At 47.2% G+C, this 19,964-nt stretch overlaps 1 protein-coding gene across 29 annotated transcripts in view; it reads right to left on the reverse strand.

Annotated features, from left to right (window-relative positions):
* Positions 1-19,964, reverse strand: part of ARPP21 (cAMP regulated phosphoprotein 21) — a 155,461-nt gene that overhangs the window by 38,894 nt on the left and 96,603 nt on the right. For 26 of the 29 annotated variants that reach the window (XM_023260783.2, XM_019810985.3, XM_019810984.3 and 23 more), the window contains 3 exons: positions 19,693-19,797; positions 18,478-18,738; positions 14,155-14,281 (listed from right to left, as the gene is read on the reverse strand). In XM_023260783.2, the coding sequence (XP_023116551.2) occupies positions 14,155-14,281; positions 18,478-18,738; positions 19,693-19,797 (493 nt within the window). The remainder of the gene's footprint in view (positions 1-14,154; positions 14,282-18,477; positions 18,739-19,692; positions 19,798-19,964) is intronic. The other 3 variants (XM_019810977.3, XM_019810978.3, XM_011286314.3) reach the window with 2 other exon arrangements.

Here is a 19,964-nt window from a genome sequence, read left to right on the forward strand (position 1 = left end):
GAGTTTTCGTGTCTTTTTAAGAAGAAATCCTTTACTGCAAGTACTGTGTCGCTTTGACAATTTACAGAAGTTACGTATGCAAAAGAAAACAGCAAAAATTCCTCATCAGAACGATTTTCTCTTAACTCTTGCCACAATTTTCAGCAAGACAGGAGCTCTTCTCTGATTTATGTTTTGGATCCTTCTCTTTGACTCACCTCCGCAGTAGGAGCGGAGCCTTTCCTCCCAGATAGATCTAGTTAGTCTCAAGTGGAGAAATCCAGGTGTCCATCAAGATTCACCCGGGAGCGCCCCAAGCCTTCTGATCTCTGCAGTGTAATACCACCCGCACTCTGGCTAACCCCCTCTGGGCCTAGGTGAGTAATTAGAGGACTGTTTGTAAGTTGCTATTGGGGGGGAAAGATGCACCTAACGGCTGCTTGGGGCTGGCTCGGCAAATTCTATCATTGCATGTTCTCATGTTGCCTCCAACGTGAGCTCCGCTGCACCACCCCGCGTGCTGCGAAGTGTGTTTGGGGCGCTGTTCTGGCCCCTCTTTCTGCCATTACTTTCTTATTCCCAAAACAGTTACGACCCACATGGCTCATGAGAAGCGCAATGGTGCTGGACCCCCTACAAAAATAAAAACCAAACACAAGACTAAGGGCATCCGGGAGAGTGTTAAAAATGCAATTATAATGAGTCTCTCCGTGCCTTCAGGGAAATGGTGAGGGGAATCCCGGAGAAGACGTCAGCAGGCAGTGAGGGTTTGGTGGCAGTCCTTGAAGGGCACGGAAACCACCGCGGCGGCCAGGGGAGGGTCAGCAGGCAGCTGGGAGTAGTAGCACCTGGGAGAGGCCACGGAGGGAGGCCCGTGGCAGCTTTGGGGATTTGGACAAGAGCTTATGTGTGAAAGCCACTGCACGTTGTGGACACGCTCTTCCAACTGAACAGATGTGCAGAAATGCCTGTGCCATGGAATCATGCTGTAACAACTGAATCAATTAGTGACCCTACTTGTAAGCATCTGACCCCCACTGGCTCTAAAATGGGTGTGTGAGTCATCGTGGTTTTTTTTGAGAATTATACGACTGCTCCCAGGCTCAACAATCCTGCAGTCTTTCTGGGTTATAGAGATCGCTGCTCGGCTCTGAACTATAACGTTCATGAGCCACTCATGTAGATAGGAAGACCCCTGGCATTTCAGGGATGGGGGGGGTGAGAATTTGTTCATACGCTGATGGTCTGGGGAAGGGGCCAACCAGCAAGTGTGGGTGCAAGCAGATTGGTTGAGCTGAATATACACTTGTGTCCCTGAAAAGAGCAGCCACATCCGAAGACAGCAGAAAAGAAAGCGTATTTCAGGACTGCTGACTTCTGAGATTGTATCCTTCAAATTTCATGATTTGTACACTCCTCCCCATTCAGAGAAGGAACACCCAAAGTTCGAAGCAATAGTAAACCCCTTGGAAGTGACAAATGCAAACACAATTTTCCTGTGGGTACCGCGGCGTCACCGAATTTGGGAAACAAAATAAAAATAACATTCTTAAAGATACTCTTCCCTTTTTTATCACTAGAAATTCCGAGTGAATTCACTAACTCGGAGGGTAACTTTATATTGGCTCTCAGGACAGCAAGGTGGAGAGGACAGTTTACAACTCTTCATGTTCTGGGGCGCCTGGGTGGCTCAGTCGGTCGAGTGTCTGACTTCGGCTCAGGTCATGATCTCACAGTTTGTGGGTTCGAACCCCGCGTCAGGCTCTGTGCTGACAGCTCAGAGCCTGGAGCCTGCTTCGGATTCTGTGTTTCCCCTCTCTCTCTACTCCTCCCCTGCTCACTCTCTCTCTCTCTAAAATAAAGATTAAAAAAAAAAAAAGAACCCTTCATGTTCTGTGTTCAGAAGGTAGGGAGGGGGCCCCTGGGTGGCTCAGTCCGTTAGGCGTCAGACTTCAGGTCATGATCTCATGGTTCACAAGTTTGAGCCCTGCGTCGGGCTCAGAGCCTGGAGCCTGCTTGGGATTTTGTGTCTCCCTCTCTCTCTCTCTGACCCTTCCTGCTCACACTCTGTCTCTCTCTCTCACTCAAAAATAAACATTAAAAAGATTTTTTTAAAAAAAGAAGGCGGGGAAAACCCAGTACATTCTTCTTCATCATTGGAATGTTGGATCATGAATGTCTCTGGAAGAATGAGGTGTCCTATCTCATAATGGAAAGGAGTGTGCGAGATGGAAAGAAATAAATTGGCTACATTAAAATGAGAAGAAATGCAGACAACTAGAGCATGATATGAAATCACCTCGAGTTTGGAGTGAAAAGCGTATTTATGATAAGGAGAAAGAAAAAGGAAAAAGAGAGGTCCAGAGAATTAGATAGAAAGTAAATAAAATGAGAAGGCAGACCTGGAGACGGTGAAGCCATGAAGATGGACCTTGAAGAATGGAAACAACCAAGCGCTTCCAAAGAAAGGAGGGGCTGAAAACCAGGGCGACTTTTAGCTCTGGGCATAGCTCAGGGCAGAAATTAACAAGAAACTGACAACAAATGAACCAGAAAGAAAACGGAGAGGAAATTAGAAGGCTGGGCCAAGACTACATACCTCACAAAACATCCTAACTTCTCTTCATTTAGTTCAGAGGAATCATCAGTAAACCTGACCACTTGGAACTGCCCTTTCGGTCCTTTAAGGAGTTCAGGTTCTCTCTTAGGAACTCCGCAGGGGAATGTTAGAGTTTTGCTTTTCTTGCCACTTTTCTTTCCTTGCCGTCTCTAATCCAAATCTTTTCGCTAACAAACTACTGTTTCCACTTTTTGTTGCATAAATAAAAAATAAAATAAAATAAAAGGTACTGTTATGATCTGTTTTACTCCTTCTCTTTATAGAAAAGCAGAAATCCGAATCATACCAGGAGTGCTTAACTACCTAATTAATAAATATGTAAACACTTTGCTACATAAAATGCAAAGTGCCAAAGTAACTATTAGAAACATGTTGTGAGGGAGCCTGGGTAGCTCCGTCTGTTAAGTATGAGACTTTGGTTCAGGTCATGATCTCAGGGTTCATGAGTTGGAGCCCTGCATCTGGCTTCGGGTTGACAATGCAGAGCCTGCTTGGGATTCTCTCTCTCTCTGCCCCTCCCCCACCATCACATAAACTGAAAGAAAGAAAGAAAGAAAGAAAGAAAGAAAGAAAGAAAGAAAGAAAGAAAGAAAGAAAGAAAGACATTGAATAAATCTCTTTTACTATAACCTCCTAGGGGACAGAGGGAACCTGGCCACCTGTATTGTCTTGGTAACCTGTTAAGATTGCAGACCTAAAAATAGCATAATTCCTATTATTGTTCCTAATAATGTTATCCTTTCTCATAACCCCAGCTTCTCATTCCCATTTCAGTAAATGGAATAATGAGACCAATTAATGAAAGAAACACATGAATATTTCCATAGAAACCTTTTCCAGACTCATATTTTCAGAACAGCATGTTCCACGAGGATTTATCCATGTGACTTCCACTGATGTTAACAGAAATCAGACGATTAAATCCTCGTGTAACTCTTTGATAACTGACCCCCTCTGCTTTTAGGAACATAATAATGCACACCCCCAAGGGTACAAATGGCTACCTCAGAGTGGTCAAGTGTGACAATTTCTGCATTGCTTCTCTGAGTGATTATTGGTTATACATTTTAAAAAATGTATCTAAAAAATAATCTGACTTACCAGGTTTTAAACATTAACATGTATGTGCATTTTACGTAGGATAGTTGAATAAATATTTTTAAAAACCATCAAGCTTGGGGAAGGAGATTTAAGACTAAAAAAGAGAACCCAGAGGCGCCGGGGTGGCTCAGTCAGTTAAATGCAGCTGACTCTGGATTTCGATCAGGTCCTGATCTCACAGTTCATGAGCTTGAGCCCCGGGTCCAGCTCTGTGCTGATCGGAGTTGATCTGCACTGACAGCTAGGAGCCCGCTTGGGATTCTCTCTCTGCTCCTCCCCCATTCTCTCTCTCTCTCTCAAAATAAATAAACTTAAAAAAAGAAAAAGAAAATCCCACTACCTAGAGATTAATGTATTTTACTCGTCACACAGGTATTCTAAATTCTTTCAAGGTGAGGAGCACCCCCTAAGAACAAAGAAAGAGAAAGACTTTTTTACAGATAAAACTCCTATTGCATTGATGCTAAGAAGTCAAGCTAAAATTACAGGGTTCACTGTCAACTTGACACACGTGCTCCGGTTAAAAAAAATTTACAGACTCCATCAAGGTACATTTCTCGCCATCCCAAACGTGTTTCGGAACAACATTAAAGAGACAATAATCTTTTTTTCTTACTGGGAGATGTTCATATGCACAATATTCTATCACAACACAAACAGGACTCCTACAAGGAAAAAGGAGGCTCATATGTTACTGCTCATTGAACTTCTGTGCAGACCTATCAGGAGCCGCGGCTGCGTCTGTTTTCAAATACGCATGCGTCACGGACGATTACGTCTTTCCGCCACAGATACGGCTGTGCCCACTCCTTTGGTAAACACTCAAAAGGGAAGGAGGCAGAGTCCTGAACTAAGGATGCTACGAGTAGATTTTCAGGGCCTGGTTATTCCCTACCATCTGAACGCTTTCAGAATTAGCCGGTGGAAATGGGTTTTGATGAGAACGTGGTTACTTTACATTTATAGAAATTCCCAAGTCACTAAGCACACGAAAATCCGAACATATTTTACCCCTGAAAGTGGCCCAAAGAGTCTGTGACCTATTCCTTGGGCAAATGTCCAAACTTTGAAAAATGTATATGTATTTGTTTGTTGATGTGGGTCGGCGTGTTAGGCTTTCTATTGTTTTTAACGTTTATTTATTTGTGTGGCAGAGAGAGAGAGAGAGAGAGAGAGAGAGAGAGATACAGAGCACGAGCGGGGGGAGGGGCAGAGAGAGAGACAGAGAGAAAGAGAGAGAATCCGAAGCAGGCTCCAGGCTCTGAGCTGTCAGCACAGAGCCCGCCGCAGGGCTCGAACTCACAGACCACGAGATCACGACCTGAGCCGAAGTCGGACACTTAACCTACTGAGCCACCCAGGTGCCCCTAGGCTGTCTTTCTATTTGATTTCATAACATTTAACTATAGCTTTGCTCTTACTCCTATTTGAAATGGATGATGGAGAAGGTCCCGTTTAGCCTTTTAAATCTTCGCACATTCTCTGCCCTCTCTCTCTCTCTCACATGTACACACACATACACACACACACACCTAATCCTCTGTGTGCACATTAACTTGAAAACAGGTACACAGGGAGCCTGGGTGGCTCAGTTGGTTGAGCATCCGACTCTTGGTTTTGGGTCAGGTCATGATCTCACAGTCATGAGATCGAGCCCCGTGTCCAACTCTGCACTGGGTCCGGAGCCCGTTTGAGATTCTTTCTCTCCCTCTCGCTCTCTCTACCCCCCTCCTCCACTCATGAGCATGCTCTGTCTCTCGAAAACAAATAAAATAGGTACACGTATTATTCATTCTTTCAGCACTTAAGAGTTCCCACTGGGTAGTAGAATCATGCTGTATTTACTTTCTATCTCAAAATTTGGATCTGTACACATTAGCACATTAATTCTAAACACTCACTGGCTATAATTCCTAAGAGTCATAGGATAGCTATGAAGCATTAGATTTTTGCCTAAAATAGAAATAACATCCAGCTGTAGACTGAATTTGTGCAGGTTCCGTCCCTTTACAACAGCTTAAGCACAGACCAGCCACGATTAAAAATTTGCTAGCTACGACACTGCTCCCCAGATGACAGACCATTAGCCTCAGCATCCCCTGTGCGTGAGCGTGAAATGCAGAATCTCGAGACTCACCCCAGAACTACTGTGTCAGTATGTGCATTTGATCAAGATCCCGGGTGGAATGCATGCTCATTAAATTTTAGGGAGCACCGGGTACAGTAACACCCACACCATGTGAGGGAGTGAGAACAGCATTTCCAAGCTCTTCCCAGGAATCCAGAGAGGCACAGAAAAATCCAATGGACCGTTACAGAGTTAGTATTTCTGACGGGCTAACCCCCACCCAATTCTACACACAAAAGGTTTCCTGGTTATGTAGAATGGAGGTTTGAATCAATGCAATCTATATCCTAAAGGTCAGGGTGTCTCCAAAGATTCCTGGACTATGCTGTTATCCGATCATCAGTTAGCAAAATGAAACAAACAGGATCTACATGCCCTGACCTGGTTTTCTCCCCCATCGATGTTCTTCTGTGTGCCTTTTATTTACATATATTTTGAATTCATTGCAGACACTCGTTATCTGCATCCATCATTCTTCTTTCTGATTCACTGGACAGCAGGAAGCCTGTTTGCAAGGCTTGTGTCCGTTTTCTCTACTCCGAGAGGTGGGGAAGCTCCAACTTCTGTCTTACGAAGGGGGAGGGGAGGGGTGATAACACATCTCCAAGTTTTCTGGAAGGTATCTTACTCTTGTCTGCATGTTCTCCTTGGAGCCTGCCATGTATGTGGTACTAAGTTCAAACCCAAGGACAGAATCTCTCAAAGTCAGACTCCGCCAGACTGAGGAAGCTTGCTGGGTTTTTGCAACCGACACGTGTCACCGAATCTGGAAACACTGAGGGGGTAGAAGCCCCCTTTCTGGCTCTGACGAGAGAGCCTCCCCATGGGGCGGGAGGCTGACCCTCAGTCTCACGTAACCAAACGGAGCATTTAAATTCTATTCCTACTCTGCATTCCTCATGACGGCTGTTGAGCACAGTGCAAGAAAAAGTCCAAGGGAGGCTTAGGTTAAACACAAGTGGCAGAGCGAGTGAAGAAGCTCGAACAATTCTAAAGACCCCCTCCCCCCCCCCCCCCCCCCCCCCCCCCCCCCGCCACCATCTCCTGCAAGGATTCCAGTTCCGCTTTGCAAGGTGGGTTGGCTCGTCATTTACCCAACACAGATCTCTGGACAGGACCAGAGCAGAAGGAAATTAAACAGGCTTAAGGAAAAGCCCCACAAAAGCTGCCTGGGCCTTTGCCCCGCAGGATGCGTTATCGAAGATTTCCCTTCCCCGGCTTCCTCCTGAGCTATCATTTCAAAAGTGAAACATTTTCATTGAAAGCGCTCCACGAAACCGGTGTTTAGCACAAACGAAGCATTCAGCCCAAGCGGGGGAGGGGCGCAGGAAAGGCGCCGAGAAAGCAGAGGCCACCCGACCCGTATCCCCTCAGTTTGCAGAATCGACACCAAAGGATCGGTTGCCCTTATAACCTAAACGGATTCAGGGCTCACTCAAGCATTGCGTTTCCCCCCTTCCTGCTCTGCTCCGAGGCTGCTCTATCTTCCTATTGTTCTACTTTCCCGACATTCAAGAATCCTGACTCTCCTGATCCCCCGGAAGGGCAGAACTGTTGGGCTGTCTGTTGTAGACAGGCATCTACATTACTGTTGTAGCTAACCCGAAAGTAGTATCATCACGGGCATTAGGCAAAGTGCTGGAAGTCGGAGAAGAGAGGGATGCGGGCACCATGTCTAGGAACAGCCGACCCGGACCCACGGGTCCCAGGGCCTTCCTTTCCAGACTATTTCTAACTTTTCTTAAGGAAATGAAACATTTCTTTCTTATGGGGGGGGCAGGGAACCCAAATGTTAACATGCTTTATTATTTTATTTTATTTTATTTTATTTTATTTTATTTTATCTTTTAATGTTTGTTTATTTTTGAGAGAGAGAGTGAGGGAGAGGCAGAGAGAGAGGGAGACACAGAATCCGAAGCAGGCTCCAGGCTCCGAGCTGTCAGCACAGAGCCCGACGCGGGGCTCGAACTCATGACCCATGAGATCATGACCTGAGCCGAAGTCGGACGCCCAACTGACTGAGCCGCCCAGGTGCCCCGTAAACATGCTTTAAATAACTTTCAAAGTCTCCCCTGCATCCTCGGACCTCAGGAAAACCTTTGCCCTGAGATTCATGTCAGGACTGTAGGAAGTTCTTGACTGTCGCCTCTCAGCAACTGATAGAACTAGTAAGCCGAAACCAGCAGAAATCTAGAAGATCGGAACAACGAAATAAACTAACAGGATGTAACTGCCATGTCTGGACACTGCACCAAACATCAGCAGAATGCCCAGCTTTTTCAAGAGTGTGTGGAGCATTTAGCAAGTTAGACCGTATCCTGGTCCGTAAACCCGACGTGAACAATCTAATAAGAATTGAAATCATACAGAGTATGTTTTTTGACCGTAATGGAATCAGTCTAGAGCCAGTAACAGAAATACAACAGGACAACCTCCAGACACCTGGGTATTAAAACCCTTCTAAATAATCCACAGACCAAGGAGGAAATCTCAAAGAGAAGAAAAAACACATACAATGAATGAAAATGCAAATAAAGCACCAAAAGTACGTGGTACTCTGCTAAATCAGGGCTACAGAGGACACCCATAGCACTAAATACTTACATGAGAAAGGGAAAAAGTCTGAAATCAATAATCTCACTTCCTACCTCAAGAAACTACATAAAGTAGAGCAAAATAGAGCTAAAATGCACAGAAGGAAGAAAATAAAAAAAAACAACAACAACCACCCAGCAATCAATGAAATCGAAACAATAAAACAATAGAGAAAATCAATACCACAAAGTGGTAGTTCTTTGAAAAGGTCAACAGAATTGATACATCCAGCCAGACTTATAAAAATAAGAAGAGAGAATTTGAAGATCACCAATATCAAGAAGAAAACAGGATATCCCAACATGTTCTGCGGCCAGTCGGAGGATAATAGAGAAATGCCACTGAGCACTTTTCACTCATAAATCCAACAAGTTATTAGAAATCAGCCAGTTCCTCGATGACCACAAAAGACCAAAAGTCAGCAAAGATGAGACAGATTGTCTGAATATTCTGATAATCACATTCACATAAAAAGTAAAATATATATATATATATATATATATATATATATATATATATATATAATGCTTCTGAAAATCCCCAGTCCCAGCCAGTGTCACTGGAGGGTTCTATCGGACATTTAGGGAAGATTCAGCCCCATTTTTACAGAAATCCTTCCAAAAAACAAACAAACAAACAAACAAAACAGAAGAGGAGGGTTGCTCCCCAATTCATTTTATGAGGCCACTATTCTTCTGATACCCAAATCAGGATGCATTCATCCCCACACGTCCACTCATGAAAGGACAGAGGAATTTACAAGCCCATTGTTGTGGCTTGTAGAACGTGTTCAAGATTATGGAGAGCGGAGAATGACATCAAATGTATTTCTTCTTAGTCAAACTCAAAGAAAAGGTAATTTGGAGTTGGATACAAGATCCAAGATGAATTCTTTTTTTTTTCCCCTCTCTCTCTTTCCAATGTGTGATCCACACATAAATCTCAGCCGTGCTCTGTCACTTGGTGTTAGTGACCAGCTCTGCAAAGGAATAGGAAGCCCATGGTGGGTCAGGAGGCCAACATCCAGAGGTCCCCATGTGTGCTGATATCAGCCAGCCCGTGCACTTGGACACTTAAATGTCTGCCTCTGACACAGTCCTGCTGGTTCAGTTCCAGGATGCTTGTTTCTTGTATCATCATCCATGACAGTAAATAAAGGCAAAACTAGTAAGCTATGTTTATGTGCTTTTGGGAGAGTGGTTAATGTGCAGCCTTAGAACCGGCCAAGCCTGGGCGCTCTCCTCGATCTGATCAGCCTTGGGACCCAAGTAGTGTATTTCTACACAGTGTATTTCTAACAGCTCGTACTCCCCTCGTAAATTTGTGGTGGGTAAGAAAGAATGCCATGTTTGTAAATAACCGAGCACAGCAACGAGCCCATTGGAGGCCTAACTGATGGTAACTGTGATTACTACTAACGTTTTTTGTGGCCTTAAAAATGTGTTTGAATCAGAATAAAACCATGGCGACACAGGGATTAACTCAAAGCGATATGGTAACTGACGACCACGTAAACCTAAAGCATGAAGAAATGTAAGGCTTATGCCTCAGCATTTCATCTCAGTATTCCCCCCCTTACCCCCCCTGGGGGGGGGATCTGTTCTCAGGTAGGACGGATGCCCTCACTTTCAAGTCTTTCAAAGCCGGAAGGATTTGAAAACCACAGTCTTTTTAGCTCTAACCTGATAACAGCCTTTCTACATGGCTTCGGGTCATCAACAAGAGCCTCATAAAGAAAATTATCTGCCTTCACTGTTGGGGGTACCTGATAATGTTGACAGTAGACTTTTTATTTTTCCACTAGGGACACTTCTTTTTTTAAAAAAAATTTTTTTTTAACGTTTATTTTTTTTTGAGAGATACAGAGACGGAGTGAGAGCAGGAAGGGCAGAGAGAGAGGGAGACACAGAATCCGAAACAGGCTCCAGGCTCCGAGCTGTCAGCACAGAGCCCGACGCGGGGTTCGAACTCACAAACCGCGAGACCACGACCTGAGCCGAAGTCGGACGCCTAACCCACTGAGCCACCCAGGCACCCCAGGGACACTTCTATATTAAGGTTTTGGTTTCCCTTGTATATGTAGCTACCAAATTCAGATGTCATTGTTTCAATCTACCATGCAATTTCTCCAAAATTTCTGACTTTGATGCCCTTTGTTTATAACACTTAACCAGCGTAGGCTCCTTCTTCTAGATGCTTAGCATCTCTATCAGACACTGGTAGGGAAAAGAGAACAAAATCACCAGGAGGAATTTATGTCCCCTACTGGGCCTCAGGCTAACTCAAATGTCCTACTTAATTGCAGAATATCCAATTTACTTTATAAAAATTCACTGTGTGTAGTTTTAAGGCCTAGGAAAGATGTGGTGACTTGACTGACTTACAGAGATTTCCATTTGGCCAAGAATGTAGGACAAGTAAGAGACACTTCTCACTAGGATTAAATAAAGATGAAGAACACTGCCCCGAAGCAAATCGGGATTAAAATCTCATTGGGTTAGGGGCACCTGAGTGGCTCAGTCGGTTAAGCATGGGACTTCAGCTCAGGTCATGATCTCACACTCCGTGAGTTCGAGCCCCGCGTCGGGGTCTGAGCTGACAGCTCGGAGCCTGGGAGCCTGCTTCGGATTCTGTGTCTCCCCCTCTCTGCCCCTCCCCTGCTCATGCTCTGTCTCTCTCTGTCTCAAAAATAAATAAAAACATTCAAAAATTTTTTAAATCTCATTTGGTTATAACTGACATAAATTGGCTCTACGCTAATGCCCCACCATGGGATGCTGCCTTTACTGGGACGTAATCCAGTCAGTACCCTAAGAAGGTGGGAGAGGGTCAGACTGCAGGAGGAGGGAGGGAGAGCTAGTCAGGGCATCCCTGCGGGATGGTGCCAGCCCAAACCTGGTCCCGAGGTCGATTTACAGAGAGAGGGGCCCTCTCTCCAAGCTCCTCCAGGAAATACAGCTTTGGCAGTTATCCAGAGAGGCTCTTTCCTCCATGAGATATTCCATCCACACGGAGTTGCTTCCCCCAAGTAACCTCCAGGGCCCTTTGGGAAGTCTCTGTTGGTGTCACTCAGCTCAGCAAAAGGCCACGTAGCTGTAATCACGTGCTGTCACGTGATTGGCCTAATGGCTTAGGCCATTGCATGAGCTGGAATTTTGTTAGAAGAGGCGAATCTCAGTGAGGTCAGGGGACACCGTCCATCCTCCCAGACCCTCAGTAAATTCAACACCGCGGTGGAAACTGCTTTGAGAATTTAGGGTGATATCGGGTGTGGTGGTCTCAAAAGCTAGGAGCGTAAACGTCTCAGTCCACGTGTGTATGTCGATGGTGCTGCTTCGGGGAGGATTTTGTTCCCGCAGCATCACTTCCCTTTTCTCTTCTCCCCAGTCCCCACATGCCACCTTAGCTCCACTCACTTCTCTGCCGCCCAAAGCACTCACTTCTATTGGGAACAGGATACCCCTTTGAAACGCACCTCTCTAATTACGGTGCCATGACCTGACCTTGGGGGGGTGGCATCCCCACGGTGATGTGGGGGCACGGGACAAGTCAATGTCACCAGGCTGCCACGGGATGTAGTTGAGGCCAGTCAGGTCTCTCTGAGATGGTGGGCGGGGGAGGGGAGAGGTTTCGCACCCCTAAATCCTCCCGCAGTGTTTTTAAAAAGACAAAAAATGTCACAGCGTTCTCGTTGGTGTTGACGCTCACCAATAAAGTTCGTGGGGGAGAGTCAGGGGAAGCCCAAGGCTTGTCTTAAATCTACTTGAGTTGATTCAATCTGCTTTTGGATGAACACATTCATTGATCCAACTCTCTCAGCCCCTCACCCAAACCTGGGGTTTTCCGGCTTGGTAGGTTCTAGCATGTCTGTAACCGCACTCCTGTGTAGGAGCTACATACTCTAACACAAGACTCACACACCTTCTCAGAAAACTGTCAAACGATAGCAGTAAACTAAAATTTAGCCAATCATTATCAATGGACGTCAATGTCTCTCCTACAGGGATTGGCGGCCAAAAGAAAACTTCACTGGGACCCATGGACCAGCAGCTAGGAGATCACAGCTTAACTTTCTGACAAACATTAGCAGAAGGAAGGCAAGCAACACGTTACTATGGTATATATCTAAATTGATGGCATAGTTACCACCAAGTGATAGAGCTAGAACATTTTCCCACTTCAGAGGAAACATTACCAAACGCTTGAAAACAACAAAAAACAAAAAGACTAATCATTGTAGACGTTTTTGTGTTATGATTAGAAAAACGTAGGGGCGCCTGGGTGGCTCATTTGGTTAAGCGTCCGACTTGGGCTCGGGTCATGATCTCACGGTTCATGAGCTCGAGCCCCACATCAGGCTCTCTGCTGTCGGCACAGAACCTGCTTCGGATCCTCTGCTCCCCTCACTCCCTGCCCCTCCCCTGCTCGTGCTCTCTCTTTCTCTCTCTCTCTCCTCCCCTCTCTTTCAAAAATAAATAAACATTAAAAAAAAAAAAGGAAAAACGTAAAGCCAGTTCAGAGGTCAATGTAGATTTTTTTCCCCTAAACGAATACAGTGTTGAAACGAGAAGAAGTCTGGCCGGCTGCCATACGTTTCCCTAACTCTTCTCCCACAGACGTTAAATAGGCCGCTAGACAAATCAGAGAACGTGTTGCTCGCTCCAGTACAGAGGGCCTGAATTCTTTCTCCAATCTGACAAGACGCTCCTCATGTCCGCGTTCATAGTCTCAGCGTGCCCGTTCTTGGCGTTAATCCTTGGCAAGGGTGTTGCTTTCCACCAGCTTATAAAAACCGTCCACGTCCCGCACATACCACACGCACGTATATGTACACATCACACGTGCACAGCCTTCTACCGAGCACAGACGTCGCACGGCGGGACAGCCGATCAGGAGCGGCCGCGGGAGCCCGCGCCCTGGCACGACCTACTTACGGCAGGCAGAGTCCCCCGGGCAGGTGGTCTTCGGCGTGGCAATGAGAGGTGTCCCCTGCAGAGCGGCCAGCAGGAAGGACCCCAGCCCGTCCCCAGTACGAGCCACTCAGCCCTGCTGGGTTCCTGCTGCTGTCTGGGCACCGGCACGCCATCAGGAGTGTGACACAGTAGGGAAAGAGACCGGTTCACTGTGAGACCTGCTACTCACTCTCGTACAGTGTATCGGCCCCCCTTCCCACTGCACAGCGGCTGCCGAGCTCCGGGCGGGAGGCAGGTGGCCCTCGAGAAAGCGAGCCACGCACGGAGTCACTTCCATCGGGTGACACGGGCTGCGAGGTCCCGGGCCGCCTTCTACAGACGGTACTTTGGAGGAAGGTAGAGAAACAAGCTAATGTCGTCCCCCTGGCCCTAGGAACAGCGGAAGGATTGTCTTCGAGTCGAAAAGGACCAAAAAAAAAAAAAAAAAAAGAAAGAAAGAAAGCAAAGAAAGGCACGAACTAGGAAGCTAAGGATGTGGTTGGCAGTCTTGCTTTGAAAGAAACCAAGAAGGTCCACAAAGAACTTGTGGAGACGGCGCTCAGCATGCACGTCTGGGGCGACGGCGTGACGTGGGCTTCACCTTCTCGTGCCCGTGACTTTCCCAGAGTTCCTCCGACGCCCCGTTATCTTCTCTGGGTGAGGGAAACCAGGGGATTGAAACTGCCGAGCGTGGACACTCGTCCGAAGAGGACGGCGAGAGATTTGCGGGCAGGCGTCGCTAGGTTAGGGGAGGAGGCGGGAAACGAGAGGCCACGTACCTGCTTGCTGTGCGGCCTGCGGTATCTGCTGACCCCTCTGAGCACCGTACTGAACGGAGGCCAGGGGCCGGTACTGCTGTGTGGCTGAGGTAGGGTACTGACCGGATGGGTAATAATAGACGGGCATCTGCGGAAGAAAGAGAAAAACCACCGGGGATGAGAACCGTACGTAGAGAAAGCCCGCAGCGGACGAGAACTGCACGGAAAGTAACCCTTCTTGACGTAAAATCTACGGTCACCCTAGGACACGGCCTGATCACAGTCGATTGTACAGATGGCCACCAAACACTTCCCCCTGGGCTGCATGCGGGGTGCCCGCTACTCTTCTCGCGAAGATGGGACTTCTAGTCCCCAAGCCCGAGTCTGGGCTGGCTGTGTGAGGCGCTTTGACCAACGCCGTGAGGCACAAATGGCGACTCCTGATGCCTGAGAAGACTGGAAGCTTCTGCTCACACGGGAGGGGCATCCAGCCACCAGGAAAGGAAGTCCAGGATATTCTGCTGGAGAAAGAGGCCATGAGGAGAAGAGAGCTGCCCCGGCGGCCAGGCGGCACCAATGTTCTGAGCAAGTGAGCGAGGCCATCTTGGATGTTCCAGCCTCGGCCAAGCCGCCCCCATAGGCCGCAGAGCTGAGCGGTCCCTGCTGAGTCCTGCTGTAATTGCTGACCTAGTCCTGGGCAACACGTTGGATATTGTCTCAAAACACTGCGTTTTGTGTTTTCAAACTGAAAAGAAGAGTGAACGAAACAGTCATCCACGACAACAGCAAGTTCGTGGTAGTTTTAAATATTAAATAATCTAACTTGAGGGGTGCCTGGGTGGCTCAGTCGCTTAAGCTCCCGACTCCCGACTGCGGCTCAGGTCGTGATCTGCACGGACGGTGCACAGCCTGGCTTGGGATTCTCTCTCTCTCTACCCCTCCCCTGCTCATGCTCACTCTCTCTCCCAAAATGAATGAATGAATGAACAAATAAATAAATAAAACTTCAAAAAACATTATATCTAACTTGGGTTATTTTTTCCAATGGAAACACAGGCGAGACATGAAAACTGCTTGTCTCCAGCCCGAAAGAAGCAGTGGATGGTGTGGCAAGATACGGTCAAGTCTATCACAGCAGAGTGATCAGCACGAAGCCAGCAACCACACGAATTTCTGTTCTATCCGAAAACAGGAACCATGTTTAAAATACTGTTATGTCACCTACCATCCCTTCCTAATGACTAGGAATGGCTGAAAATGTTCTAATTATTCCCAATAAGCTTCCAATCAAATGTCTCTTGATTTGGAAAGGCTTCCTTGCTTGCCTCAGGTCATTTATATTAAGGCTGTTTTCTCACGAACCCGAAATATTTTTTTTTCATCTCCAGGCTTCTGAACATTCTTCTATCAGCTTCTTTACAGTGTAAAGAGAGGCACGCCAGGACACGGCCTTCAAGTGTCACGTGCACAGAGTAAACTTACAAGCCACCTGTTTGAGAGCTGTGATTTTTTTTTTAATTTTTTTTAATGTTTATTTATTTTTGAGACAGAGAGAGACAGAGCATGAACGGGGGGGTGCAGAGAGAGAGGGAGACGCAGAATCCGAAACAGGCTCCGGGCTCTGAGCTGTCGGCTCGGAGCCCGACGCGGGGCTCGAACTCACGGACCGTGAGATCACGACCTGAGATGAAGTCGGACGCTTAACCGACTGAGCCACCCAGGCGCCCCGAGAGCTGTGATTTTTAACGGATATGTCATTTTCTGATGTGTTCAAGTCAAAGAGGAAACGCTTTTTTACTTCCATCTTGCTCCTGAAACACATATATCATGTTTCCTTGCCTTAGCATAAAGTAGGAACAAAAGATAACTCCGTTCACGTTGTGCCATGGTTCTACAATCTGGTGGCATTGTTAGGAATTCTCATTCGGACTGGCTCTATGGATATCCAAGGGTAAGAGACCGAACGAGTTTCCAGTGAACACGGGTCACTATGCGGCAACTAACTGATTGTACATTTTGTGTATAGTGATTGTTTTCTCCCTACTTCTCCCTTTCTTTGTGAGGCAATTTATAACAATAACATTCCAAATAATCCTAGAGTAATAACAGGTTTTAGTTATGCTCTGGTACATCATGGTGCTCTTAAAGATTACCACCATTGTATATCAGATACCTCCTAATATTAAGAATAAGAACAGCCCTTATGGAATTTATTCCATATTACGAGTCTTATATTTATTTATAGGTCCTTTAGGAAGAATAACAGTTTGTTCCTTTAGGAAACTCTGATTTGATTCAATTTGAGCTCATAAATATATTACCCAGTCCTTGGTCTCTTCTCTCACATTCAATATGAAACATGAAAATACCTTCAGGGAGGAGGGACAGAGTTCAAACACTTGACAATTTCCTGCTGCACCCTAATGGTTTGGATGAAAGTGTAACCTCTTGAAGGCGAGCCTCAAGTTTTAGTGCTAAGTTGTTCTGTTTTCTTCTTCTCCTTCTTTCTCCTTTCTCCTTCTTTCTCCTTCTTTCCCCTTCTTTCCCCTTCTCCTTCTCCTTCTTCTTCTTCTCTCATCCTATCTTCTCTGATACCCTGAAGGGCTGTGCTAGAGATCTGGTCACCTCCATCCAGTACCTCTCCCAGGCAGGGCACTGGCCAGCTCTTAGGAGTTTTAGCTCCCTATCATGTCACACCCACGGGACATGGGCACTTGGCTCATCCTAAGCCTCTCTCACGGAAGAAGGAAGCAGAGCGGGGCTGAGAGGAATCACCAGAGGATCCAGATGGAAGGTTGGAAGGGAGAAAAAGGTAAGGACAGCCCCCCAAAGGAGAAAATATATTTTCAGACAACGGTGTGAAATCACGGAGAACCAAAAATATCAGTGGATTAGGAGAGGAAAGAAAGAAATGAGAAAAAAGAAAAAGCAGCCATATTTAAAAATGTCTTCCCCCTCTCTCCCGCCCATTTCTATTCCCAAATCTTCTAAAGAAAGGATGAAAGTGTTTCTGTTGCAGACACACCAGGGGTTCTGGGTTGTCTTTGCTCCTGCAGAGCACGAATGCTGAAATTCATTCATCAAGGAAGATGTTTTTTTTTTTTTTTGTCCCATCTTAAAAAAAAGTCTTCAATTAAACATTCTGCCAGCTCTTCTCCTTGATAGCAGAAATGGGTAAGGACACTTAGATGCTACTTAGGATAAAAGAGCTACACTATTTTTCCCATTAATTAAATGTAAAGTATTTAATTTATCGCTAAAATAATTAATATATGAATGAGGCCCTTCCTCCTGTAGCTTAAAATTATTTTTTCACAGCCCCTCAAGTCCTACTGGTGAAGAGACATTTCAGAGAAGGCGACTGAAGACGAACTATTAATTAATCATTCCAAATAAAATGAACAACTGAATGAAGACCGTTTCATGGTGAAGGGTTTCGCACGGCTCGAAAAGAAAATAATTTACTCAAGATGTTAAGGCAGCGCAACAAATAATACGAAGGTGACAGCGTACTTTAAACAGCTCATCCAATGCAATATTTCTTAATTAGGATGGAATTTGCTTGGGATACGTGTGCCTTGAAAATGGACCAGAAAACGCCTCTGTGCATTTTACATCTTGACAGTAATCACTTGCAATATTCTGCAAAGGGATCCCCGGGAGAGCACCAGAGATGTTTGGTGGTGAGCAGTAACAGATAATCAGTCTTGGGGAAGACAGTAAAAATCAGTGATCTGTGGTGTCTTACATGCTCGAGTCAATTAAATATGATTAATGACTACCTGTGAGAGCACACAGGAGCCTGGCTCCCCCCCTGCCCCCAGGGAAAGGAAAGGACAGTGGACCTCCGCTTCATCTTCCTCCTTTATATTCATAGAGGGGCTCCTGCCTGGAGCACCAGATTAGCTCCAGAGAACGCTTGAGGAAAGAACACATTTCCAGAGCAGCAGAAGGGGAGAGTCGAAAGTCCCCCAGGAGTAGGCTCTCTTTTGCCGGCCTTTTTTTCCCCCTTTCTGGGCAATCCGGTGACCAGGAAGGACGCGGCAGGGCAGGGAATGCTTTCCTGTGGCTCCTGTGCCAGAAGCCTGGAAAATGGGACACGCCCCCAGTGCATCACGGGGGCAGTTGGGGCAGTTTCGTCAAACTCACTTTCTGCGCCCCAAGGCTTTGCCCCGCTGCTGCCGAACAGGACAGACCGGCTTCTGCAGGTGGGGAATCTCAGTAGGGACCAGAAAGAGCAAGACAGGTTGACCTGGGGAAATTCTACACGGAAAGACAGAGATCAACATACCCAACGAGTCAACTGTAGGTCGCAGGTGTGAGAGAAAACGAACACACACTGACCTGTGCCGGTGGAGGCTGTTGCACAAATCCCTGTGGTGAGGGAGGGGCCTGGAGGACCTGCTGGGAGATGGAAGGTCCAGAGCCCGAGAACCCCCCAGCAGGGAGCTGCTGGCCTGTGGAGGCAATGACGTAGCTTGGCTGTTGGGCTGGCTGTGGCATGAGGGACGCTGGGTAGACAGGACCAGATGGGGGCTCAGGAGTCTCTCCTGAGGATTGCCGGCTCAGGTTCATCTGGGTGAACTGCGTCGCCACATCGTCTCTCTGCGCGGAAGCGAAACAGGAAATTAGCAAGATCAGCTTAGTAAGGGGAGAGGCACACAGAGGCAGACACGGGCCACATGCTTGTCCCCGCGGGAGAGAGGCGGGGCGTACAAATTGGAAACGCTACCAGAAAGGAATTCTCTGTCCAGAACAACAAGAGGACATAGCAAGGGGGAACAGATTTTAATCATCTGGTGGATGGGAGACGGTAAACAATTTGACCGAATCTCCCCCTTTCAATGGAAACAAATCATTAGCTTTTCACTGAGGGCTCAGGCTCCTCAGGGTAGTGCTGAGACAGGGAGGGCTTGTCCTGAGGGGTCAGCTGGTCTCCCTGGGAGTCATCACAGCCTCCGCCTTCTGGAGAGAGGCAGAAGGACCTTGTAGTCCCCATCACACATGGCTACTGCAGAGATGCAGCCAGCCAGCACGGGTGGGATTTCCTTTGCATACTGGGGAGTATTGTTCACCTGCCTCGCTTGAAATTTAGGGGACATGCTCATTTCTTCTTGTCCAAAAGGACCTAGTCCACTGATGGGAAAGGAAGGGAGAATGGGGGATTGGGGAGCTAGGGGAACCCCCACATCAGGAGCACAGGGTGACGCTGGTGACCACGTCAACTGACTTTAAGCAGTTTCCCGAACCCTCGCGCCAAGTTCGTGGGTCTCTCTGTTGCTGACTTCCAACTCTAAGGGCATTTCATTCCTGCTCAGCTGGTAGGTAAAGTCTCGGCAGGGTACCCGATGGCGGAAGCAGCAACCACGGGACCGATGACAGAAGGGAAACCGTTATTTTGGAGACGGGCTGCAGTGTTCTGGAATGAGACACTCACGTATGCCCCCTCACGGTCAGCCCGGGGCACCCACCCAGCGTCAGCCAGCCCCGCACAGGACAGGAGTAAAACCAGCCAACATGCGCTCCCGGGGACAAGGTCACAAGCATGTCATACGGTACCATGGGGAACTGCTGCGTTGGAGACACAGGCAGGAGATGCTGGGGAGGAAAAGAGACCGCTGGGTATTGCACTGACTGAGAGGATGCCTGTAGCCCCTGCACCGACTGGAGGAAAGAGAAAGCTGATCAGGTAACAGGGAAGCACGGGGGGCAGCAATCCCACAGGAAGGCTGCCTCACCGGAAGCCCACCACATCCCTATGGGTCCTCTTGGCTCGGCGCACCCCCGAGAGGGGAGCCAGCCACCAACGGAAGGTCAAAGCCATGCAGACC

Source organism: Felis catus, chromosome C2 (assembly GCF_018350175.1).
Source record: "Felis catus isolate Fca126 chromosome C2, F.catus_Fca126_mat1.0, whole genome shotgun sequence".
In the NCBI taxonomy this organism is placed as follows: Eukaryota; Metazoa; Chordata; class Mammalia; order Carnivora; family Felidae; genus Felis; species Felis catus.